A 26,736-nucleotide genomic window follows, 5' to 3' on the forward strand; every position below is an offset into this window, starting at 1 on the left:
TTGGGCTGAACGCGGCCCAGGCATGTGCAGGACGAACAAAAGAAGGGTGGGAAGGCGAGCAGAGAGAGACGGGCAAGGGAGGAGGAGGCCCGCTCCTGCCCCAGCACCCTCACCCAAGTGCAGGAGACAACTTGGTCTTCACGCCCGCCGTGTCCAAAACGTGACATGAGGCCAGCCCTGCCACTATCTCTGCCCAGCACCTGGCCTGCTCTAACCCTGGCAATCACCACGCCAACTCTGAAAACTTCACTGGGCTTCACAAATACCAGCCAAGTCTTCCAAAACTGTTTAAGGGAAACAGTCTCACTGTAGAGCTAGGAAAACTGAGGAATCCAGGGGCAGAGGGATCATATTCAGTGAAATAAAAATAAGCGCTCTGATTTTTACCTCTTGCATTTGTACCACAACTGCAGAGCCAATTCTTTTGTGCATGCAGAGACCAGCTAAGGAGCACCAAATTACATTTTAAAATCACACAGCTTATAGAGCGGATATTCTGCCAATGCACACATTCAACAATGCAGGCGGAAATGTTACTTGGGATCTTGGTGGGGAAAATTTACTGGGACTCTTCCAGCCAGGCTCTGCTCTGAGCAGATTGCCTTTCTTCACAGGGCGACCGTGCACAGTCGACTCTCCAGTGCAAACATCGCTTCCCAGCTCTGGTGTGTTTGGCCTCTGGTTTGTTTGACAGGTTACGTGTGCTTCTGAATATATCTTCTGATGCTCATTTTCAGAGTGCTGTTAACATTTCTCTTGGCTGCTGTTTAAAAATTAGGTCCCTAAAGATATCATCCTTCAATAAGAAAATCCTCTTGCCAGAAGGCCCAGCTTCAAACACATTGAGGCCGACTGTCAGAGCTGTTGACCTCTGACCATGGAGCTGGAAGTCCACAGGCATACCTGCACATTGGCTCCAAGGCAGCGCAAGATGGACAGCTAGCGCTGGAAGAATCCAAAATGGACAGCTACGTTCATTTTTTTGTTGTCCAAGATGAATGTGCATTTCAAAAATACCTGTCAACCACAACCAGAGCTGTCTGTGTTTCATCAGGACAGTTATACCTCATTAATTATATGCTTTGTTGCTTCAACAGGAGATATACATACGTACACACACACGCATATGGAATTTACAACTGCAACTTTTTGAAAGCAGCCTTTAAAACTGTTTTTTTCTGTGGTGCTATGTAGAAATCCGTTAAGTAGCAGAAGTAAATTGTAACTTAGAGTTGTAACATACTTCTGGAAGTGAAGAAGAATTTACATCTTCACATCCTCTACCTAACTTCACCAAGCACAAATCAGCAGGGTGGGGAAGATGAAGTTGCTTTGTGAAAGTCACGAGCACAAGGCAGGGTCATCAGTCAGCCTACACTGACTAAAGCACCAAGATGTTCTCCTTTGCTGCCCTTCCAGCCAGGTGAAATGTTAATAGCTAGTACCAGACTCTGATCCATGGTGGAATGCAACCCAATGCCCAAGGACTTCCAGGCCACGCTGCACAGTGTATTTTATATGTGTTTTTATAAGAGAAACAGCAAGAATGCATTTCTTTCTTTGTAGGCAAAGTTGGAGCGTGACAGTCTGTCATCCTCTGCCTAGTATCTTGCCAACATGGCTAGACACTGTCCTAGGACAACACTGGCAGGCTTTTCCCACACAAAGTCTCCAGCCAGAAAAGGCAGGAAGGGAAAGAGTGAAGGCAAGTCCACCCCAGCATCCGAAGTGGGCAGGCAAAGGGAAGAATCTACTCTGCTTTACTCTGATGGTCCATGGAGCTGCACTTCCCAACATTTCTAGGAGAAAATATGAGTCAGAAATCCTACGGGAACTCCTGCAGCAGCACAGCTCCCTCCACAACCCACACATCCTCAACAGAGCACTGCGCAATCTAATCCATATGGTATATCTGCACTGCAACATGGGCCAGAGCCGGGTGCGGCCTTACGTTAGGCTCTCAATGATAAAAGTTTGGCACATGAGCAATGTTTGTGCTTGAGCAGTTGACTGAGGAGCTTGGAAATCAGGGCATTTAGGAAAAACCTGTGAGTAAAGTGCAAGGACATAACAGCTAGACACAAGATGGCTTTGCAGAAGGCTACTGGAAGGAAGGGAAGGCAGGAGGTGGTCAGGGGCTCTTGCCTTGTCCAGACGGAGATGGGGAGGTTTTGCCATCACTGCAGAACAACACTGTTTGATATTTTGCTCAGTTAGGCCCCAACAGAGGTTTTAAAAAAACTCACCAAACCCTCAAGAGTGTGTTTAAGGCTATCTTTAGTGAGCCAAGCAAATCTTTGGTCCACTGCTCACCCAGTGGACACGAATACAGTGCTTCCCTCTGAGATAGTAATTCCCTGAAGGGGGCACTTCTGAGAGCAGTATCTTAGGAGCAGACAGCTGATGCAGAGCTCCTTCGAGCAGAACAGGTATCCTGAGGACACCAACACACACCTGGTATCTCGCATTCATCCCACATCTAAACACAAGCAATGCCCGAGCAGGGGCTTAGTCAGTGTTAAACTCTGCGTGGCCCACCCTAAGGGTAAGGTACTCACGGTGAACTTGAGGAAGCGGTACCTTCTCCCCCCACCCCACCCCCAGACCTAGAGGCTGTCAGCTACGTGGAAAAAAGACTAAAAAGTCTGTAGGGAGACAGACAGATTTAATAAGACAAGCATAGTGCCCTGTCCTGCAAAGGAAACCCACGTGGGAAGATGCCCCAACTCCCAGGTAGTTCCGGAGAGCAGAACTATGACAGGAGGGGATCTGCCGTGCAGGGTCGGGACCTCAGCGGTCCCAGCAATGGTGAGCGAGCAGCCCATCAAACAAGCAACGCGCCCGAGGCGAGCTAAGCATCTGAACACTGCTGACAAGTGTTAGGGATGAAAGGCTGAGGCTCCTCGGGATGAGCTCTGCAAACTGCCTCCCTTAAATGTTTTATTTTCTACAGCAGATTTCCAACAGTAGGAGCTTTTACTCACTCTGCTAGGCAGAGGCTGAACTGCGCTCTTCGTACAGTTTCAAATTCGCCAGCTACAATCGAAGAACCACCCCTTTTTGCCTTCGCCTTTCCCTTTTCTTTTTGCTTTCTCTGGGCTTTTTGTGAAGGAGACACCCAGTTTCAAGCCATTTAAAAAATATCAAAAAACCCTGGTGGAAAATAATTTGCAGCTGTGATAATATCACATTTTTTAAAATACCATAATATAGTTTTACTTTTAATAATAAAAGATAAAAAAGGGGAGTCTGTGAATAATTAGAGAGTGCAGTCTGAAGCCAGTTACAGTCACTGCAATTGATAATAAACTTAAAGCCCCTTGACAGCAGGTAAATGCTTTGCAACCCTGACCCCCTTCCTCTCACATTACTTAACAACCCTGCAGTTCCAGCATTACATCACCGTCCAAGCGATTGGTTCCTGCATTTTAACTCTCTCCCTGTCTCCTCCGATTAGGCGCAACACAATGATGGGGAAAAAAAAAACCACAACAAACCAGCAAACTTCTCTCAAGTTTGCTGTGCTCCGTGTTTGGGTTTGGTTTGGTCGAAAAAACCAGCTTCTGCTGCGAAGAGTTGAGGTTACACGCACCAGAAAACAAACTCTGTCGAAGTGGAAAAGAGAGTGGGAAAGGGGGACTAGGGAGGGGAGGAGGAGAGGAGGAGGAAGGCGAGGGGGAGAAAAAAGTATATAGAAATCAGAAAAGGAAAAGAAAATTAAAAACAAACCTCATGGACATCACTGAGCCTGAATTCCCTGCTGAGGTGCAGAACATGAGAGCCCTGGAATGAGTGTATGTAGAACTTGAGCCAAAGCTTAACTAGCCCGAGTGAGTCATATCCTTCCCATTTGATTCCCGTCCAAGTGATGATGTAATGCTCTGTCCCTCTCCCTCGCTCGCTCCCGCTCGCTACACTACCTCCCTCCTCCCCTTTTCTCCTTTTTAGCTCAGTGCTGGTGAAGTCACCATTTAAATCTGGCAGAGCTGAAGCAAAAACTTCAATGTAACCAAAACAGCCCCAGGCCAAGTTCCAGACGTACTGAGACTTGGTGGTGCAATTGCCATTGGAAACGAGTAAACAGAGAAAGAAACAGTGCCGCCTCTGAAGGGCCTGCGCAGCTGCCTGCCGGATCACAGGAAAACCCAGGGACGGGGCTGACATGATTGACTGGGGCTGATCAGAAGATATCGCACACAAACGCGCTCACTCCCGAATGCCGGCATGGTCCGGGCTTCAGGAAGATCCGGCAATTGGAAAAGGAGGAGATCAAGCCGGAGACAAGGAGGGCAGCGGAGAAGCCGTGAAGCGGACGCGGCGTGTTTGCGTGGGTCTGGGGAGAATGAATAGCGCTGCTTTTACAGGTTATGCGTTAGACTGGGATTGCTCTGCCTTAGCCGCACGGGGCTGGAATCTAGCCCTGCGTTTTTGAAGGATAACTACAGGGCTGTTTCTTGGTGCGCCTGCAAACTTACAGGTGCAAGGCACTTTCTTTCTCCACTACTTCAAAAGTACCAGAAAAGCCCTGAGCCATACAGCACTGCAAGCTCATGAACCAACTCATTGTGGTGCTGCTGCTACTGCTTACCCCGCATTTAAAGCAGTTCCCTTCTGGTGTTTATCTCCCAAGTTTGATATTCATGATATTTTTAAGGATGGAGAATGTTTCTAAGTGGAACTAGTAATAATTTTTCAAAATAGAAGCAGCTTTTCACGTGTGTAAGCATAAGCTATTGTGGTGCAAAGCGCTCCGCTGCATTGTATCGTATTCTAAGTCCTCCTGATGTTAAACGCTACCGTGACGGCGGCTGAAATACCTCCTGTGTCCTCCCCCACAGAGATTTTTTTCACTGTTCATCACTCACAATTAATTGTAGTCAACGCAGTGCAAAACAGTTGCCCCACAGAAGAATGCAAAGCCTAAGCAATAATAATAATACGTGAAAATGTCTAAGCACACATACCATCCCTCAGCAATCCAAAGACTAACAGTTTCAATGTCAAACTGCAGAGATGTAAGCATTAATGGCACCTGAAACACCGGAGAGGTATTTAGAAATGACTCCTTTCTTTACAGATCTAGAACTTCAGCACATTTTAGAAAGTCACTTCACCCCATGTCTCAGAGTGAAATTCAGTTTTCTGACAGTCAATAGACACACCTATCCCCCAAAATTCAGCAAACAATAGGAAAACATCAAAGCCAATGTGTTTTCTTTTCTTCCTCGTAATGATGTGACTTTATGGAAAAGCAATTTCTATTGCCTAGCAGCATTTTACCAAACAGGTTTTATTGAGGGGCGGATTCATTAATTGATCAAAGCAGCGATGCAGCAGAGATTATTGTGAAGCACCCAAGCCTCCTCCTGAGGATACTCTTAAGGTTATAAATTATCTTTAGAATATATTTCTATGGATCAACACTGTTAGCTTCAGTCATGGTTTAGTCTTGAATTCAAGTAGTTTCAGTCATGAATTCAAATTATTTTTGTTTAAGGTATATATGATTTTTGCAGACAGAATGAGAGGAGGAGAAAAACGAAGGGTTTATCCTGTTCAATTAAAAAAACACAGTTCTCCAAAGCAGGCTGACCTGCTGGATGACATCCTCAATTGATATTGATGCTGCAGCCACTCAAAGTGACACCTTTATCAAGCAAGGCAGCTCTGAATTAGAGGTGATCAGCCATAATTATTACTGGCGCCACTGAAGCCTGTGGCTTGACAGCATCAGATGTGGTTGTTATAAAGTTTGGTCCATTGTGTCAATGGCCTGTATAACTCATTTATGTCTGAATTACCAGCTATTGATTTTTTGTCTTCTGTAATGTAATAAAATAAAAGTTAGATCATTCCTAAAGCTTTCTTTTAATTCCAGCCTTGCTGATAGTTTCATTTTAAGCAAAGTCCACTTCTCCCTCTCCATCTAAAAAAAAAAAAAAGTGACTTCCAACGCTCTTTCCGTGCATGTCTAAGAGGTCATCTTCCCTCCCTTCCTCTTTTTATTTTGTCCTCTTACATTTCCACTGCTGGATTACATAGCTTCTGCTCATACAGATATGGCACTGGCATCGTTATAACCTTGGTCATGGGCCCAGGACAGATCCCTGGCTCAGAACAGCTTCAAACTGATGGGGAATGTGGCTACAACTGAGGCACACGCTTAGATCACCAGGCCTACCTTTGGAAGGAAGGAAGCTACCACCAAAGAGAAAAACTATTATCCTGAGGAATCCAGGTTGCCCTGGGGCTGCTTGTGCATATGCATCCATTCCTGCAGCCTTTGTCAGTGAACCACCAGCCACTTCTCACTCCTCTGAAAGACCCACGCTTCCACCACCCTGCTGTCTTCAGAGCAGAATGCAACCAAAAAGATGATGCAGGAGCTGCAGGGTAGTTCACTGTCCTTCTGAGGCTTCAAGCGCTTGCCTGGCAACTCTGCTCTTTCCTAAAAAAACTTACCAGAAGCAAGAGGAGACCCATTGTCCACCTGCGAGCATCTTAATCAAAATATTAGAGGAGTGACTGCTTTTGTATGGCAAATGGCCCTTTAAATTATTATTACCTTAATAGACACAAACTCCGAAGTGTCTTGAAAACAGCCTTTGCCCTATAGAAGATATTTCCAGGAGTTAGAGCATTTTCTGAAACGAACAAGAAAGAAGCCTGAACTGCCAACCATTTTTAAATGACCTGCTTACACTGACGTCCCATTTCAAGAAGCAAACTGCTTTAATACAGAGCTCATGCTCCAAAGGAGTTAAAAACTTACTTGTGCTTGCTGGTGGGAATACAAAAAGTTCTTTCCAGGCAGGTATTTCCAAGGCCTATTGATTTTTTCTTCCCCCCAACAGGAAACACTGTTTTCCCATTTTCCTTCCTGTGACAGACCAGTTAACGATAAAGAATGTCCTGTGCTCAGAGGAAATTCCACTTGCATGCAAGAGCTCCCTCTTTATCTGTTTACTTGTCTGTCTTTTCTTTCTCCCCCCACTCCACCCCCATCCTTAAATTTCCATGTCCAGCCACGCTCAAGAATAGGGCTGTTGTGATGAGAGTTGTGGGATGTTTTAATTCTAATGGGAGCCTTCTTCAAAGTAGCGCCCTGGCCAGCACAGTTATGACTCCAGCTTAGCTGTCTGCTTCAGGAATGCTTGCAACACCCTCCCTGCAGCATGTTTCATCCTTGGGGAAAGGGTGGTGGGGCACACCACAGATGTTTGGTGTAACAGAAACTTGACAAAAATCACTGCTCCTGCTGAAAGTTTCCAGTCTGAACAACCAGAAGGCTCTGAATTTCGAGAGCCCAAATGTCAGAGCGCACTGGGATTATCTCAAAAGCGTATTGTAACAAGGAACGGGGTGTACTACAGTTGAGATTGCGGATGGACAAATCATCAGTTCTCCATGCATTTTAGGTGAGTGTACCACATACAGCCTTTGGGACTGACTTGTGCCTATTTCGATCAGTGGCCCAAAGCATTGGCAAAGACCCTGTGGATGAAAGCAGTATAGCCTGATTATTTTTTATTCCGCTACTTGGCTCTTAAAGAGGCTTGATTAAGAAAATATTCTGTAATAATGGTCCTACACTCAGGAAAGTCTCATTTTCATTCTGACATTATTTTTCATTTCTAACCCAAGAGCCTTACAGTCCCTGTGGAATCAAAGAGGCCAGATAATTTCAGGGTTAAATAAGCTTTAATGACTATCACATGTATGGAACCTTAAACCTAGTATTAAAAATTATTTTTTTAAAGTGGCATCTCTTCCTTTTTTAATTTAAAATAACCATCCAGGTGGTTTCCTAAGGATTTCTTTGCAAATTGCTTCCAGTGAACCTTTTCAGTTACAGACCACTGCAAACCCATGTGGTGTTATTCAGTGTTCAGTTCAACTTGGGTGTCCCGCGTTTTTGTAGTGGACAGAGAGACTGTCGGCACAAGTGCCTGCACAGGGAGACTGTGAGGTCTGCAGGCTAGCTGTCACTAGGAAGGACATAAGAATGTACAGGTCCACCAATTTCAGCAGAACTAAAGTAAGGCAGGGTTAAGAGTGGATTTTTTGAGTTGCTCATAAGATGATGGAACGCATGTTGCCAAGTCACTTGGGTGCTTTGGAAAAAGCCATTCTCCTTTAAGGAGACTCAGATCAAAGTGCTCAGCATTGAGCTGTATCAGAGGTAGAGCTGGTTTTTCTATGAGCTCTCCAAATTGTTATGAAATAGAATATCTGGAAATATCCTTTGTGAGAAGTGTCCCAGATTTCTTGTACATAAGCACTGTAAGAAACCGGACTGGACTAAGTCTGAATGAATCCTGCAACAAAGATCTCCCTCTTTCATGCATATGCACAAACATAACGCGAAGTTAGAAACACACTACTGAAAATATTTAAGGAAGAAGAACTAGCAAGAGTTTGGGTCCAACAGCTCTGGAGACAGGTGTTCTGTGACAATCCATGCAGATATGGAATGGGCATGATGGCCAGGAGACTGCTTCACAACATTTTGGCAATGAATCTTAACCCAAATCTTCAAGAATGATCTCAAGATAAGAAACCCTTCCCTGGTGACAGTCCTAAGCATGTTAATGACACTTGGGACCATGTTTTTTGTGCTAGGGACACTCAACCACTAGGAAATTGAATTGCCTACTTATTATACACTCGCCAAATAGCTGTGGGCCAGTGATGAGCAGCTGACCTGGAAGTGAAGAGCTCTGTATCCAATTACATATCACTGAGTCATCCGGTCCGAGTAGCCAGCTATTTTATTACAGCTGTAAACCACAAATGCCTAAGACAAATAATGCAGCAATTTATGCAAAATAATAAATAATGCTTTACATTTCTGTAGAACCTTTCACCCTGAAAGATCCCAAAGCACCGTGCAGGCCAGCCGTAAAAAGTCATGCAACGCAATCACCCTTGACGTGGGAGATGGCAGCCAGCCAGCGAACGGCACAGGAGTGCAGAGGGGAGATGTTGACTAAGGACAGAAGTAAACAGCTGCAATTATGTAAAAAATGCCATGTAATCTTGAATGTTCATGTATAATGAACAGGAGGTTCCCTGCCCCCAGTATGATTCTAATTACTCTAATGGATAATTAGCACATGCTGGTTGAAAAGTAGAGCCACTGCTATTTTTAGAGTTGCTTGAAGAAGCTTTGCCATCCATGTACCCTAAATATTTTGACCCTGGACCTCAGATATCTTAATCTTTAGCGTGAAACTCTGCAGGCTTTACCCTGGGCCCAGTTTAAAACTTGTATCACCTATAGTCACATCTCAACTCTTGTAACAGGGAAAAGAATCCAGTTTTGATGTTCTTTTCCCATTGTGCTTCTAACAGACAGAAAAGTAAGCTGAAATTGCAAAATCTGGATTAAAAGAGCAAACTCATATGCTGTAATTAAATGTGCTGCGGAGCACAGTATGGTATGCACTGAATAATAGTACGGAGTAGCTCTGAAACTAATATTTGTCTTCTCCTAAACTGTTGTCTTTATGCATTTTTGTTAGGCCTCATTTTTATTTTTCAGCATGATAAAAAATAATTAATATTCTAATGAAGCTTAAAAGAAATAGGCAAAGCTCTGGGACTCGGTTCCAATTGGAAAAGGAGAATGCTGGGACTCAGATCACCCTCATTACAGCAGCATAGTGCTGCTGAAAACAAACGGCTATAACCCGACCACTAGGAAATGTTTGCTGGACTCTTGCGGGACAAATGGACTTAAGCTTTGAAGTTCCATGAATTACATGTAGCCAAGTAATTCTGCTTGTCCTGGCTCATCCTCAGGCAGAGAGTTTACACCATTCAGTCACTATCAGGATGATGAGAATTCATTATCCAAGTGGAACCATTTTCAACTTGGCTTTATCCAAAGATCTGAATTTAATTTACATCTAACATCTTGACACCTAAACGCCAGCCTCTTTTAGTACAGATTAGAATTTTTCAAGAATGTTTCTTAAAAACCAAAGAGAGACTCTCATGCAGCCACAGCCACAGCCAAGGGCCAGCCTGCAATTCCCTAATTTGCAGTGACTCCCATTGAAACATAATGTGATGTAAAGTTTTCAGTGTAACAAGTCAGCCGTAAGAATTAAAACTCCATTGTTGACAACATAAGGCTATTACATGATTAGACATTTTATTTTAAAAGGGAAAACTTTTGTCTTTTTCCCTTTTTTTTTTGGTAATGGGAGTTAAACAGGAAATCTTAGTTCTTCATAGTAACTTCTCTAGTCACAGACTCATTTCTGAAATCAAGTGAGGTCCATCTGTACCCACTTAATGTTTTTAGGATTTACATACTATGTTTAGTCCTCCAATGTTTTTCTTCTGGAAAAGTATGGCTATCTGTTATCTCTAAACATTAAAAACAAACAGATCTCTCTCAGACACTCACACAAATCCTTTCAGGACTCTGAAAGGAAAGCATCTGCATTTTACTGACATCAGAGTTACACCACCAGATTTTCTGTAATGATAAATGAAAGAGAATTATTTCTGATTTCACTTCCACATTTTGTGGGGCAGGATGCTGCTTTACTTCTAAGACCAGTTTCTATGAATCAAAACGTACAGCTTTTCTAGTCTTTCGTAAAAAAAAACCCAAACCAGCAAACACAGAATTAAAAAATCTAGCTACAAAACATGCACGTACACTGAAATACCCAGTAGGTAAGTACATATTCCACACAAACTGTGCCTACCAGATTTACACATGGAACAGTCATCCGCTTGGATACCCTCTAACGCCAGGCTGTTCCTGCCACTGGAATACAACCAAATGGTTGTGTTTGTCCTCAGTGACCACAGCCCATGTCAGTGAGGCACTTCTGTAAATTCTATATTGGAAAAATCTCACTGGCATGCTGGCATCCCTGGTGACTTTTCACATAAGAATAGAAGATTAATTTTCTGTTGAAAAATGAACTGCAGTCAGCTCAATTTTAAAAACCCCAACAAACTAGTCTGTTAAGTTGTTTAAATGGAAAAAAAAAAGATTTATTATGGAAACAGGATAAACAAATTAAAACAATGATGACTAACTCATCTGAGAACCTGTGGAGTTCACTTACAGCCAAAGATTCCCTCTAACGTAAGCGGACATTTCTGTGAATATTGCTGAAGAGTTTTGATACAAAAGCAGCACCTAGATCAGTTTCCCCGCTTAACTGGGATGTGTCCCTTCAGTTTTTAACCTTCCAAACCCTGAGCCTTCACTGTTTCTCCCTTGTCTCCCCAAAACTTTCCCTTTGTTTCCTCCTTTCAAGTAGCGTGAATTTAATTTCTTAGGATTTAGAAATTTTCTACTGCCTTTGTCCCTCATGTTCAAGCTTTTGTGCGTTAATTACTCTGCATGGAGATGCCAATCTGAATTCATCTTGAAACTACTTCGGGGCTTATATATTCTTGTAATTGCTTCATAACTGGAACATATGTCTCACCACCCTGCACGTCAATAGTTGCAACATCGTTTTCTCTGGCTTTTACCAATGCAATTTTACCTCTTTCATATCTGTCCAGACTCCTGCTGCAAAGAGGTTTTTCCCAACCCTTTGCATTGAACATGCCAACTCTGTGTATCCCTTAATCAGCTCAGTTTTTCCTCCTGAAGTTACTTACTTACTTTCATTTTCAAGACCCTTGGTAACCAACCTCCCCCCACCTTCCCTAGCATGTTTTCATCAGTATTAAGAGTTAGCTCCAGATCAGTCCACCATGCCAGTCGAATACCTTCCAATGCCTCTGGAAAGCCATCTTCCTGATGCATCGTTATTTAAGAGGGCTGGTACCTGGGAAATGAGCAGACCACCACGGAAGCTTGCTGCCACTCCATGACCACTTACAGCTACCCATGAGCCCTCCTCCTACATAGCCGTTTCCGGATGATGAGCTCCCAGCTTCTTCTTCTTCTATAATTTTTTATTAGTCCCCCCAGGCACATCCTTGCATTTTTTAATATTGAATTTCATTCCATTGCCATTACTTCAGTACTCAAAGCTCATCCAGGTTTTTGGGGGTTGGTTTTTCTTTTTCTTTTCTTTTTTGTATGATATCCAGGTCCTTCTCTGTATTGCAAATGTCTCCAAACCCTGCATCACCAGCAGTACTTGTTATACTTGCATTACCGTTATTAATAAAAACACTAAACAAAATCAGGACTGTACTGAACATTGTGTAGCTCCACAAGCAGCCTCCTCCAATCTGACAGCTTCCTTTTCAACACCACCCAGTTCTTTCCCCTCCAGCAAACCCCATTTTTAAGCATGCTGAACGAAGCCTACCTGCCCAGTTTCCTAGAGCAGATTCCCCCACATTAGCTGTAGCTGTTGAGCAGTCCGCAGCTGTCAGCAGCTTCTTCTGAGTGGGAATTTGTCAGCATGAGTAACAGTGCAGGACAAAGTTTACCCTTATTTACGGATTCACTCCCAGCCCTGCCTGAAATTTCTCTTAACTGATAGAGTGAGATAAGCAACCTTTTGGAAAGTTCTGAAGAGGAGAAATGCTTTAATTACAGTGGAGATAAGTAGTGTTAATACTACTGAAAAATTTAAGCAACATTTCAGATGTCTGCTGACTCTCAGCACTTTTACCGGAGGAATTTTGCATCTGTGCCCCACAGACCTGAGAAACCCCCTGTGTCGCTGCGTGCCGTTCTGCTCTGATTACGCTCGTTATTAGGCAGAATCATTATGTAGAATTTTCGGTGTTCCTAAAAGGGATTTCAGGAGTGCCACAGCAAAAAATGGATGGTTTGTTTACTTGATTAATGCCATGATCTATGATTACAAATCTGTCTACTGTTGCTTTCACAGGAAATTATTTCAAGAACTTCACTTCTGGGTGTTGCTTAACGTCCAGCACTGACTCCACTATAAACTCATACACATGATTTATCTGGTGGCCAGCATGTGTGGGAGGAAAGATCTAGGAGTCTGACAAAACTCTTCACTCCCTCTTTCAGGCCATCAGATGTAGAAATCTAGATCGTTACACTCCTAAGCCTGTTTGTAAATCCTCAGCCAATGCAAACTATTAATATTGAGCTAAGTGAGTGCAAAATGAAAGTGATTAGGCACATCCTTTTTTTAAAAAATTTATACACACATGTTTTACTAGCTCTAAACATTAAACCAGCCGATTACATCATACCAACACAGTAAAAATGACTCCAAGGTAACCTAGGAAACTGTTTTTACTAAATAACAACTGAGTCCCTTCATTTAATCTCAATTCACACAAAACGCAAGTTTAGCTTAATCTCCCTTCACAGCCATCTCATGCTGTAATTCCACGCTGTCTGTTCAGACCGGCTGGGATGCTCTCGCTGTCGGTTCGTAGGGCAAAGCTCTCCGGGGACTGCAGCAAGACTTTCTCAGATGAGGGGCCCTTGTCTGTTATATTTGCTATTCTTGGTGGCCTGCCAGCAGCCCCAAATTTGGCAAGGTTCAGAGCACAAGCTACAGTCGGGTTGCTTGATTATCATGAATGTTATTATTTTTATTGGTTGGTTAATATGTTTTCACTTTGCTGTGTTTTAATTTTGCTTTGGTTGTCCATATTGGCTATTCTGTGTCTCCAGCCTAAAGGGACGGAAGGATGGGCAGCCATCACAGTCATCGACAGCTCATACGATTCTTGTTCCTCTATATTTTGGAGGCCAGTTCATGAAATCTCTATTCAGTTGCATCTGATTCCTTAGTTGGTCAGCATTTTCAGAGTGCTCAAACAAAAAGGTATTAAATACTTGCGACTACTTTTAAAGAGATTTAGTCAAATGGGAGCTGACCAGGTAAACACAAAGCAAAACCAGAATTAATTCTGGGATGTGACTGATGTGATTTCACCTGCCTCGCTGCTGTGCTCATAATACACATATATAGGGGCATGTATCTCACACACACCTAGATAAAAGATATTATCATATAGAAAGCATTATACATATATTATAAATGTGACTATGTAAAAAGACAAAGCTGACTTAAAGAAGTATTGCAGGATGAAAGACATTAAAACTTATGTTTATAGATGCATCTTCATTTTTATTCTATCACCCTTTTTTAGATACTTTTAAAACCTTCCAAAACTTTCCCTTTTTAGGCTGAAATACTGTAGGCCTGGTCTTTGCCAGATAATGAATATTTTAAAAAATATTTCCTTAAACCATTTTGTCTGTCTTTTATAAGGACAGTGAAAAGTGTAAAGAGTCGTACAGTCAGAAACCCTGGGAACTGAGAGTTGAACTTTGCCATGAAAACAGTCCACTAAAAAAATGCTTTAGAGTGCATTGATAAAAATTGGGTTTTACTTGGTGAAGCCCTTCAAAGTTTTGTTTTGTTTAGGCCAATTATGTTTTCCACGAGTTTTCTTGCTAAGCTTTAAATCATACACCTAAGAAAAACAACTCTATTTTTCATTTCAGCTAACCTGGCTTCTATAAAAAATTTATAGGGACTAAGAAAAAGGTCTGTAAAGTGCAGAGTGCTAGTGAATTTAGAAAGAAGCACAGATGAGAGACAGGCTGATATACCGTCTGGAACTCAGCTCAGCTCATTCACAAGAAATGTTTTCATATAAGAGCTTTCTGTTTTGTCTTCTTCACACATATATTTGATCTAATCTGTTGGCTCTCCTAGTCCACGATACCAATTTTATTTTTCCTGTTCTCACTTACTCAGCCTACTCCAGGCTACATCTGTGACCTCCCTAGTCCTTCTGCTCCCTTCCACCCCATCTCTTCCCCTGCAATAAAAATACCAGCCCCTTGAAGTCTCATTCTTCTTTTTCCTGAGGAAGAACTCCCAACTCAGTTCACCAAACCACTGCTCTTCTTTTTTCAAATCCCACCCAACTCACATCCTTCATATTGCCTGTCTGCATTGAGCTAATAAGCGGCAAAACCAGCACAAGGGACCATCTGAGTTATCTTCTCTGCCTCAACATTATTTCCATTGAGCTAAGCTTTCTTTCCTGCATATGAATCTGCTCTTGCTCAGCAGTCTTGCCTCTCACTCAGTAGTCTTGCAAACAAAATTATCTTATTTGGAAACAGCCAGGCCTGCTGTACCTTTACAAACTGCTTTAAGAAACGTGTTTTTAGCATGTGCCAGGTAACATTGTAGGCAGCAGGTAGAAAATGGACTGAAGGGTCGTAGAAGGGATAGATATAGAATAAAATAATAAAGAATCTTTTTTCATCAGAACAGTCTTAATGACTGAGAAAATTCAGAATTCTTCTGTTTTACAATCTAAACTGTTACTAAAAATGTTTTTCAAACATTTACCACAAGGTGCCAGCAGTTCTTTAATGCTTTTTTATTTTCAATTCCTGCTGTATACACTCAAAGCAGGGGTACAATGAGGCAAAGACTTCAGACAGGGAAGTCATACAGTGTATTAATGCCAGGATCAGAGAGCATTCATAGAGAACCAGATCCCAGGCCCATACCAGTACCTTCAAAAAGAAAAGGAAAAAAAAATGAAGGTCAGATTTAGTAATTTGTACAGAGCTATAAAGCGTGCCAGCTTTTGGTGGTTTGGAGTTTGTTCATACTTTTGAAACCAGACCAACTATACTAGTCCAGCCTATAGTGACGATACTCAGCTACCAATGTCTGTTTTGTCTAGATCTTATCCCCTGCAAAAATTAGAGAGAGGGAGTAAATACCTTATACGATACACCAGCAACCACTCTCTTCACATTATAACCCCTCCTAATATTGAGAGACTTACACAATACCGCTGTAAGCCACCTGTTGGGGGTCTTACTTAGAATGAGAAAATGAGGTGTTCTGTGCAAAGCCATCTACCATTTGTAAATGTATTAATAATAAAATATCCATTAGGACTTATTGCAGTCAAGTGGAATTGCATTGCAATTAATGTTAGCTGTATAGTGTTGATCCTAGGACTCACTACTGTTAAACAACCATGTTGGTGAAGATTTACCAATGTTTAAGTATCAAAAACAGACTTTCAACAGTGAAATCAGAATAACTAAGTACTAAAACAGCAGAACTTAAAAGAGGCTGCTTTCCCAGTCTTCCCATTTTCAATCATATAGCTATAACATGAAAGGTTGTTATAAAAATTACCTGTAAGTATGCACACATGTTACATACACTCCATTAAGTCTTAATATTTTATACATATGCAGCTCTTTCCACTCAGAAAGGGCCACAAAGCAATTTACAAACAATGTATGCAGAACTAACTTGAGACATTTAATGCAATATGGTCTCCCTTCACAGAGATACATGACTAAACATCCCCAATGAGTAATATGGCTAGCAGCCATAACAGCCTCAGGCTGTGATCTGGTCTGCTGTCATAAGCTAAACAGGGTTGGTCTTGGCCAAATGCATTTGGGAGCCCTCCAAGGAAATCCCAGGGTGCTTCAGGAAGCAGAGCTGGTGATTCAGTAGGTGGCACACTTCCCCTGGAGTCAGCACTGAACCAGCCACTCCAAGGGAAACCTTGGTAGGTACAACACAATTAACCAAATGGGATTTCAGGCAGGATCCCTCAGCTGAGACTGTTCATTTGTCACACTGTCATGATTTATTAGTGATGCTATGGATTCTGCAATTAAAAACAAAGAAGTCGTTGCTGCTGAGCAGTCCTCTCTCTGCAGAGCTCCTTTGGTTTGGAGAAGTTGAAAGAATTTATTTCTAGCTTTTTCAGTTGCAAACTTTTTATTTCAGATGGGAACCATCTGTAAGTGCTGCTGGGCTTCTTGGTCCTCACCAATACCAAGCGAATTTTTTACCTCCTACCCACATTTTGAACATAGTTCTTACACAGTTAGGTGTGTGAGTCCTTTCCTTTGCATTGGTAGATCCCATCTGAAGTACCACATCCACTTTTAAGTACTGTTCCTAGCTAAAGGTGGGCCAGCCAGAGAGAACCCTTTGGACAGCTAGAGAAACACCTTGAAGTCTAGGAGAGGACTAAGGACAGACTGAGCAAGCTGGTTAGTCTACAGAAGACAAGACAGAGGGTGGAAGTAACACATTTTCAAATACACAAGAGGCTGCTGAAGACAGAAAGAAGAAATAATATCTTTCTCCCTATCTGTACTGAGTAGAACCAAAAATAAAACGAACTTAAATTTGCATCAAGGAGGGTTCAGATTAGACTGAAAGAAAAACTTGTTTCAAAGCAAATACAGTTAAGCACAGCAATAGGATGTGTGCTCTGCATTTCTGGAGGTTGTCAAAAACACATTAGAGATATTTCTGTTCAGAAATGATGTAGATGTTACTTAATCCTACTTTGGGCAGAGGATTGGATGAACATTTGAGGTCCCCTCCAGCCATATAGCTCAATGATTCCATAACTTTTATGAAAGCAAAAGATTTATAGCTTTGGCATTACAGATTTCTTCCTATTTATATTAAGTTTAAAATAATAATAATTCCACCCCACCAAAAAAAAGCCTTAAACACATCACATTTGATAGCCTTAAAAAACTGTGCCATGATTTTAGGGGGATGACAGCAAAAATTACACATTCTTAAAAATTTTATGCAAAACGAGTCTTGGGATCTTGCTCTTCTTTTATATAGACACAACCAGAGCTTTCCACTGTTCTTCCCTTGAAAAGTCAAAGAGAAGAGCCAGCTTCACAACTGAGTCAACAAGCAATGCCATGAATGATGAAGAATCTACTAATACTTGGAGAAGCATCAGATCATTTTTTATATAAAGAAGGGGGAAAACAGGGAAAAAGGGAAAGACATTCCCTGAAGCCTAAGTATGACCTCAACAAACACACCAACTTTTCCTGGAGGCTTCCTCATCAGTTGGGTACCTGTTTAGCTGCTGAGTTCAGGGTAGTTTGGGTCTCCCCACTGCAGCAAAAGTTACAGTGCTGGTACTAACTGATAACCCTTTTAGCTGATGGGGCGTCTTGCACCCTGCATTAAAAAAGCTAAGGATGAACATAGTCCCAGAGAATATATTGCTAAAGTCCAGCTTATACACGCTTGAAACTTCCATTCCTTTCCCTATTTTTTTTTTTCTCTCTTTTGAACAAAGGAAAAAAAAGTACAAAGCTACTCAGTAATTGGGATGATCTGGGGGAAGAGGTTTTTGCCAAGTTATGTTTTGGGGAAGGCCATGTGGGTAGATCATTGTCACATTGGAGAGAGATGAAGAGGCACCATATAAATATAAGAAGAAGAAAGGTTTAACACAGCCCGAGCAGTACTGGCATGGGGCCCTGAGAAAAAACATGCTTTTGGGTCAGGATGCCAAGTACAGGGGTCTGGGGCTGCAGAGGGGAAGCCATCCTTGGGCCTGTGATTGCTCCCCATGCTCATGAGAAAAGGACCTCATTTCCTGCAGTAAATAGATATACTTCAAAATATTCCTGATCCGTTCAACAATTCCTTTTCTAATTCGGAACTACAATACAGCCCCTCAGGTTTTGCTTGGCAACCTGTGTCAAAGCAGAAAAAAACCCTGAATGCCAGTAAATTAAATTTCTTAGGAACCTTAAAATGCGTTTTTCCTACAATTTAGGCAAACAGTTTCAAAATGTAGATAGGACGACATATATCTGCTAAATGCCTTTGTTAGTTCGCAGGCACATAATCAGATTTGTTAGAAAAATAACCTCACAGGAGAAGGCATAGTTTATCCTTCAATGAACGGCTCTTAACTGAGATTTACAGTACAGACAGATTACAAGCTTTACTTTCTCCACAGAAAGAAATAAAGAATGGAGCCCTTCTAAACAAAATATTCAAACAATTCAAGAGCCTAAAGAAAGAAAAGTCTCTCCTCTTCTTGGCTAGACAGTTTTGATACCTTAATGACTGTAACATTTTAACAGCTGTGGGAAAACTGACATTAAAAAAATACTCAGCCCAGAAACATGGTCTGTGTACAACATCTTTCAGCTCTTATGTTTTATTAGCAATTTGGATTCATTACTGTTTTAAGGAGGAAGGAAGGGAGGTAGATGTTCCTGAGAGCTGTTTCTCTAAATGTATTAACCAGAGATTTCCAAGCACGATTTAATATAACACAACCCGATCCTCAAAAACTAGCTAACGGGTGAGATGTCACCATTTATCCCTTCACTGAAATTCATGCTCCCACACAAGAGGTCAAAGCAGGTATTTGAGCTATCTCCCTTATGAAAATGAGATAACCTCCTTTCATCCCAAAGCCTGCTCTGATCTTCCCCCCCCCGCTCCCTCTCAGCCCGATGCTGGGCGGCAGCTCACGGTTACCACACTGTCACCTTCCTTTTGAATTATGATGCTCTGAAAGAGCGCTGTAGTATTTAATAGCCTGAGATCACAGGCTCTCCTGACACAATACTTAACCAGGTTCTGCCTTTCTTTCAGTGTGCTCATTATTTGCACATGGTCTATGACATCCAGGGAGAATATGTTATCACACAAGTTCTCTTTTCTCCTGCTGTTTGCTCTTCCATTGTATTTATCTCCCTTACCTGACAGGTTCTCGACTGTGCTGTCAATTTTGTCAAAAAAAAAGAGCATTAGCGCAGATTTGGGAGGCCCTGTTCGCTAATCTTTTAGGAATCCTAAGGTGCCCTTTAGGATTTAAAACAAACACTGAAGCCTGAACATGACTTATGTTCTGAAGCTCAACACCCACCTCCTGATTATCCCATTAGAAATCCCTCGAAGTCTGTGTTCAGACTTCATCAGTCTCAACTAGTCAGACCTCAGGGTGGAGAAATGGACATGATGAGTGTTCAGAAATATTGCACAGGGAGACATTGAGAGAATGTCTTGTGGTAAGAGAGTTTTAGGGGAGTAGTTCTGCTTAATTACTGTCATATTGAAGCTGTGCTTTTGGGAGGGATATAAATAAGGTAGTTAACAAGCTGAGAAAAAATTACACTTCTTTTGCCCTTACAGATTCTGAGATCCCAATTTTGTTACACTTAAAAGGGTTGGTTGTTTTATTTTTAATACCCAGCTTCCTCTCCCAGCTCCCTCCCTCATTAGGATAGGACTGAACAGCAACGTGAGAATTTATTATTTGAATATATTATAAATTAATCTTTTCCCTAGGAGGAAGGCCGGCAACTACTCCTTTAAGTAAGCCGTACAGCTGTTTAACACAGAAGAATCCTCTCCTTTTAGTAACAATTTACATCCAGACCAGGGGAGTTATATCCTCTAGCAGTGATCAGAGAGCCCTTCAGGGATGGCCACAGCTCAGGATCAAGCAGTGTTGGTGATGCCCTGAGTGGGACAGTCCTAAAAACACCACACGGGCTTAGGAGATAGTCCACAGCCAGAGGAACATCCTCACAGTGCAGCAATCCACGTATCACTTAGCGAACTCAGTTACTTTTCCAGAATATAAATGCCAGCTCCTGTGTCAATGATAGTTTAGGTTGTTACATTCGGCTTCTTTCAGAATTATTTTGCAGTCTTACTGCATACAGTGTTAATTTTCTAACATATACTAGATGCTTAAATACCTGAAATTATGATCCCTTTATATCAGGGGGAAGTTCTGCACCTAAAGTAGTCAATAAAACAGCTCTTCCTACATTTATCCACATTATCTTCTTTTTGTGTGCATGCCCACACTCCCTCAACTGAACACATTTTCGTAAAAGAGAAATGTTTGCTCCTCTGGCTTCAACCACTATCCCCAGATTAGGCAAAGGATATAAGATCTGACATATGGACTGTTATTTTAAATCTTCCACCTTAGCTTCGAATCAGCAGGAAAGAGTGCTTCACAGCAACCTTCCCTGTGAACCTCCATCACGCACCTGCCTAGCATCTGCTTCAGTATGCTACAGAGTGAAGAAACAGATGACTTCAATAGGGCATCAAATTTGCAGCCCCTCGGAGAAGCCTTTCTCGCTGCTATCAGCCCAGCTGAGTGGCATTACAAAGTCTGTTTCCCCTCCTTTGATACTAAAAAGTTTTCTCCTTCACTAATAGCTAGAGAGACCTTAAGTATCATGCTCAAATTGCCCTAATCTCACTCTGCTCTCACCTTTTAAAATCACTGTTAGTGGTTGGCCCCTGGCAACACAACAGCATTTTAGCTCAAACTTCCATGCAATAAATAGCTCAGATTTCCTTTAAAAGGAACACATACACACAACAGACTAGGGGTGCACAGAAGTTTTATGCATCTAGCAGTTTTTACATATTCCACTGTTATTCATTTAAGGCTGACCAAGTGGTCCTCAGGGGATGGCATGCACAAGCATAACATTATAAGTGTTAATAGGAAACGGATCTGAACAAAGAACCGCATTTCCCCATTATATTGTGTTTCTGCTTTAGTACATCATGTTAGTTTCCTTCACAGCTGGCTGGTTTGCCTGTTGTTTCAGGGGCAACTATCATTTGCTCATAACTTTCCTTTTTTCAGTGTATTTTATATGCACGTATAGGCATGTGGGATTCTTGCTTTGGTTTTAATACAAATGGCTTATCTTACAACGTGCTTTGGAAAGCTCATAACATAAAATGGGTAGCAATTCAAAAAGGACAACAGAAAAATATGACCTGTGCTGCCATGCTAGAGAAAAATAGTGTCCAGTCAGCATAAAATGTGATCAGAAATATAAACCAATTAGTTGGTTATTAATATAAACAAAATAACCAGAAAGGTGCAACGCAAATTCTTGCCTTTTTTTTAAACTCAAACTCACTTCAATAATATTCTGTTGTTATTGAGCCCTTGAACTAATTTCCTCCCTCTCAACGCGTATGCAATTTCTCCTGCAGAAGAGCTTTACCCTTCTAGTGGTGGGGGGAAAAAATCCTGAAAATAAGCAGAAAGAATACCAGAACATGCACTTTAGGTACCGCCTTGTAGAAAGTCAGACTAAATCTCCTGCGGACATATTTTTAAAGACACCAAGGCAGTCAGGTAAGCATGCCTGCTCCTGGTTCTCCTGTGGTTTTGAGGACAGTCACTTGTGCAGGCAGTGATGGAGCCCATGCATGGGAACGCCACTGCCTGCTCCTTCTGCAAAAGCGAACGGGGCAGCATGCCTAAATTGCTTGCACATGTATGAAATGGCTAACACAGATGTACAAGACCAACTATGTACTGACAAATCAATGACTATGCTTCCACACTTCAATATATGATGTCTCAGTTAAAACAAGATTTTTTTTTTTAAAACTCCAATGTTGTACTTGCTGGGTTTTCAAGAAATAGGTACCACCCTTTCCCATTGCACTCTGGAGTGAAGTTACACCCAGAGCATGACGTGACTGTAATTACTTTCTCCCAAACATACACCATGTCAACGCGCAACTTGGAAACGAGAAAAGTCTTCCTTAGTCTCAAAGATTTGCTAACTAAATAACACCACATTTGTAGCATCACATTTTCAGAGGACAAAGATTTATTTCAGCCTCCAGAAAAGTTCCACCGGTGACAAAAACTCCCAAGCTCTTCAAAGCAACATTCAGTCTCTCAGCTCTGTTTCAGCTTCTTCAATACTCCGTAAAGTCCAAGGTGTGTACTCCCCCACCACGTTCCTTGCTTTTAAAGATCTATTTTCTAAATGAGGCATGACTCCTTTCAGGATGACAGCTTGTAAAAATCACTTTAGGGTACATTTTCCCTTTTAAGGAAGCAGCTTAGCCACTCCTTTATCCCCAGAATATGTACATCCCATCCCTACGGGCAACAGTTCTCATCAGCAGTGTTTCCCATTCCTCACATCTGCTTCTGAGAGAAATCCCAGCCGCATCAATCAGCCTCATACATGCATAGACTAGGCAAAAACATTTGTTGTGCTTTCAGAGCACAGCATCAGGAAAGATAGTAGGTTATCAGAAAAAATATTAAGCTAGAAAAAAGGCATTTCGTCTATATTGTCCACTAGCCACCACGGAGTCTAACTCTGATCTCTAAAGAACCTGCGCCAATATTAATAAAGATGTGGGTAAGGGATGGTTAAAAATATTTTACTGAATTTGGGAGAGGGAAGAGCCTTTGAAAAACTACAACTTTCGTAGTTTCTCATTTTCACAGAAAAGGTTTGCTATCCACAAAAATGTCCTGATTTATTTCCCCAGCCCAGCAGAAAATTGACACTGCAATACTGCTGAGTGTTGAATGAGAAGTCAGATATTCTCTACTGAATTTTTTGCTTTATTTTATTCCTGAGAAAAACAAATTTTTCATAGAAATAGACCCCATGGTTATACCACTCTGCTGAGACAGCCTGGTTGATACCACAGCTCAGATCCAGCTCAGGAAACTACACTCTCTGGCCTAAGTTCTCCTAAAATTTCTAATCGTTATTACTTTAGTATGTATTACCTAACATGTATGCTACTTTGGAGCATTCGTGATGCTAATACTGATCTTATTACAGGGTTTGCAGCACCAAATTGCTCATATTTCAATGTCAAAGGGATCTTAAATTAAGCATGCAAAGCTCAGCTGCAGTTTGAAAAGTATTTTGGAACCTGAAGTATGTAATAGAAGTGCATGGAAAGTATAGTAGAAATTTGCACTCAAATCGGCCGAAATAATTTTCTTTTTCTTTTGATATCAACAATCCATTACACTAGCAACTGATCTGTAGATCCAATACTTTGACTGTGGATTTTTTTTTAATACATTTATTTTTAAAAGAGCTGACATGAAGCTTGCTTAATTACTGGTGGAATGATTCTAGAGTTCACTATGATTTTAGCAAACCATAGCATGGAGAAAGAAGTGTTTTAAGGACCTTTCTACAGCCCCTGTAACCTGACAGAGCACCTACTGATCTGCCTGCTACAAAAGACATTCAAGCTGTTGTGTTCCTTTTCAGCAGCTCAAGGCACTTAATTTTATAAAGAAAAAGTAGCTAAGGAGCAAGAGGTTAGTGGAAAGAGGTGGCAGTCAATATTCTTCCTCTTTTCCATTATGTAGTCAGCTAAAGGATCAGGTAAGATAATTAAGGAGATGATATGGTATGCAATGCATTGCTTAATTTTCTGGCAGTTAAACCTGGACTATATGGGTGATGAGTTAAGCCCAGGACTACAGCCCGTGTGACTTCAGCCCATCCTAAACTGCAAACTGTACAATAATCTCACTGAAGCCACACAATCTTGAATTTACCTATAAAAACAATCTTCAGAGCAGAAAATTTAAAGGACACTGGCAAATCACTTAGGAAAGAATACTTTCAGAAAATGAATAAGTCTTTGGCAAGCTCTCTATTTATCACTGCAGTTAATTTATTGTACTTTTTGGAGGAGCTATATCATATGGTCGATCATAAAAAAGTAAGTTAGGCACCAACTTTTTAAGAAACAAAAAAACAAGGGATCAAATTCAGAGATGCTTAACCTTCTGTGTAAGTCTGATTGACTGAAGTCACTGATGAGACTTTTAGAAAGTACATAATTGCAAAGTCCGACAAATAGGATTTGGTAGCTTCACATCCCAGGCATATAAAACCCTTTCTGAAAGTCCTCTGAACTTCATACATTCCTCAGATTGAGCATTACAAATTCTGAAAAAGATTCTCACCTTACAGGACTTAACATGAGCTAAACTGAGCATAAAATCTCATTCATACATTTCCAACGGGCCTCAGTACCTGCTTTAAAATTCTGCGCGGAGCCTTGGTAACTGCTATCAGGCACTTTGCAATGTAACAATGACATTTTAGGAGCAGACCCGTAGGGAAGAAATGCCATTACAAAAACCCCATGTCAGAGTAAATTTTCAAATCTGAGTTTTCTATGACTTCTGTGTTTTTAAGGCAAAAAGATCTCAACAAATCTCAAATATGAATTTTGCAAACTTAAGAGATGAGGTCTAGATTTTATTGCGATGATGTGCCTGTTTCTACAGTGACAGTTATCTCCGTTTTTATGATACGCCAAAAGCACCAATATCCAAGCCTGCTTTCCCTACGAGCACGTCTGTAGTTCCCCAAACCAGCACCTGCTTTCCACTCCCTAACACATTGCCTCTTTTTACCCATATCCCTCAGAAAGAAGCGATACCTTTACATGATGCCCAGGGACAAACCATGCAGATTACTTTTTTTCAAAAGGATCTCCTGTGACAATCCTAATCACAACTATAAAGTACATGAACACCGCCACATGTAAGTATGTATCCTAGTTATTCCCAGTGAGTTCTGGCTGCTTTGTGTCAGAGGCTGCTGATGTTACAGGGTCTTTAGGACGGGGGCTGTCTATATCATGTGTCTTCTACAATACTAAGCACTCATGGTATTCAGTACATTAGTATTATTTATACTTAAAATTTGCTTACTGCAACTGCCCTATTTTAAAAGACAGTAAGCACAGCACTCCGGTGCCTAATTTTGACCCTTCTAAGTCTACACAGAAATTTAATGCCTATTTTGTGAATATATGCATATGCTGAAGAAAAAGCCAGGCATACTAGAATTGAATTTGTTCTTTACTATCTCTCCCTAAAGTTGATTTTCCCATACTTGCGGCTGCTATCTGTGCCCCTTTTACCTCCAGTTGCAAGACAGCTGTCAGCTTCTTCCCCTAACCCCAGCATCGAGACTTGATATGGCCTTAACATTACCTCTTGTTTTAATCAGCTTGGAGCCTGAGAAACCCAGCCTAAGTCCTCCTGGGAGCACTACGAGCTGCTTGTGGGCCAGCGGGCTAGACCTCATCTAGCTGTCTATCTGATACCGTCTTCTACATTTCTATGTGAATCAGTGCAGACGTGCTCTTTTTGGTGCATGCCAGAGTCCTCCAGCACAGCTGTGAGATCTGAACAATCTTTTATAAAGAAGATATAGAGTGGGTAAAAACAAAAAAGATACATGAAAAGAAACACAGGCACGCACACGCACTAGGTGCAGAGCAAAAAGCAATCAGGCCAGGCATGACAAGGGGGCACATTTGAGAAGTATTTCCAAAAGTGCTATGTATAGAAATTGGCAGCCACTGTTATCCATGGCTGCAAAACATTCTGATGCAGTCTTTGAAATTGGGCTTACTTTTGGACTCCTAGTACATGAGATAATCGATATTTCTCAGTACAGGGAAGCATGCGGTTGGACAACTGCCTACTGAGATGGTGGCAAGCCAGAAGATTGGCATCATGTTGTATTATTTCATTAGCAGTAACTACTGGCAGTGCTCAAGCTGCACATGACACGGTCCTGTCCACGTAGCTTATTTTGTGCCTATTCATTAACGAGGTGATAGGTGCAGAGTGAACAACGTCAGTGGTAGCTGATTTAAAAGCATGAGAGAGTCATAAGCCAAGCTATTATACCTGCTCAGTAAACAGCCTGGAAATTATAACTACCAGTTGATCATTCTGTTCAATCAGTGTTCAGTGCGCACAAAGAGATTTACAAACATAATAAAGCAATAAAAATATCTCCCAGAATATTTCAGGGAATGAGCGTGTGACTGCGCTAACAGCTATGCCAGCATATATCCAACCAGCCGGTTTAAGATGGCTGATTGGTTCCACTATATTACACAGGAGACTGGCCAGCTAGAATTTTGCAAAATGAATTATTCAAGCAAAAACTGAGAGCCTCAAATGACAACGAACTATCCCACCATCACCATAACATGAGACAGACACACAGTCTGAACCAGACCTCCATATGCTAAGGGTAAAATAGTAGGAGGTATGAATTGAGGGTCTATTTTAGACCATTTACGTATTAATCTGGCAAGCTGTATTTGAAGATCAGTGTTCTGCTGATCCTTCATACTAGTCATTTATTCT

At 41.6% G+C, this 26,736-nt stretch overlaps 1 protein-coding gene across 2 annotated transcripts in view; it reads right to left on the bottom strand.

The window, feature by feature from the left end:
• Window positions 1–26,736, bottom strand: part of CREB5 (cAMP responsive element binding protein 5) — a gene marked incomplete at its 5' end in the record, with an annotated part of 212,591 nt that overhangs the window by 94,928 nt on the left and 90,927 nt on the right. Inside the window, one exon of one of the 2 annotated variants that reach the window (XM_082309672.1) lies at window positions 3,730–3,776. The exons of the other annotated variant lie outside the window; for it this stretch is intronic. Within the exon in view, the coding sequence (XP_082165798.1) occupies window positions 3,730–3,776 (47 nt within the window). Of the gene's footprint in view, window positions 1–3,729; window positions 3,777–26,736 lie in introns of those variants that run through there. 2 annotated transcript variants of the gene reach the window in all.

Source organism: Platalea leucorodia, assembly GCF_965183815.1.
Source record: "Platalea leucorodia genome assembly, chromosome: 1".
In the NCBI taxonomy this organism is placed as follows: domain Eukaryota; kingdom Metazoa; phylum Chordata; class Aves; order Pelecaniformes; family Threskiornithidae; genus Platalea; species Platalea leucorodia.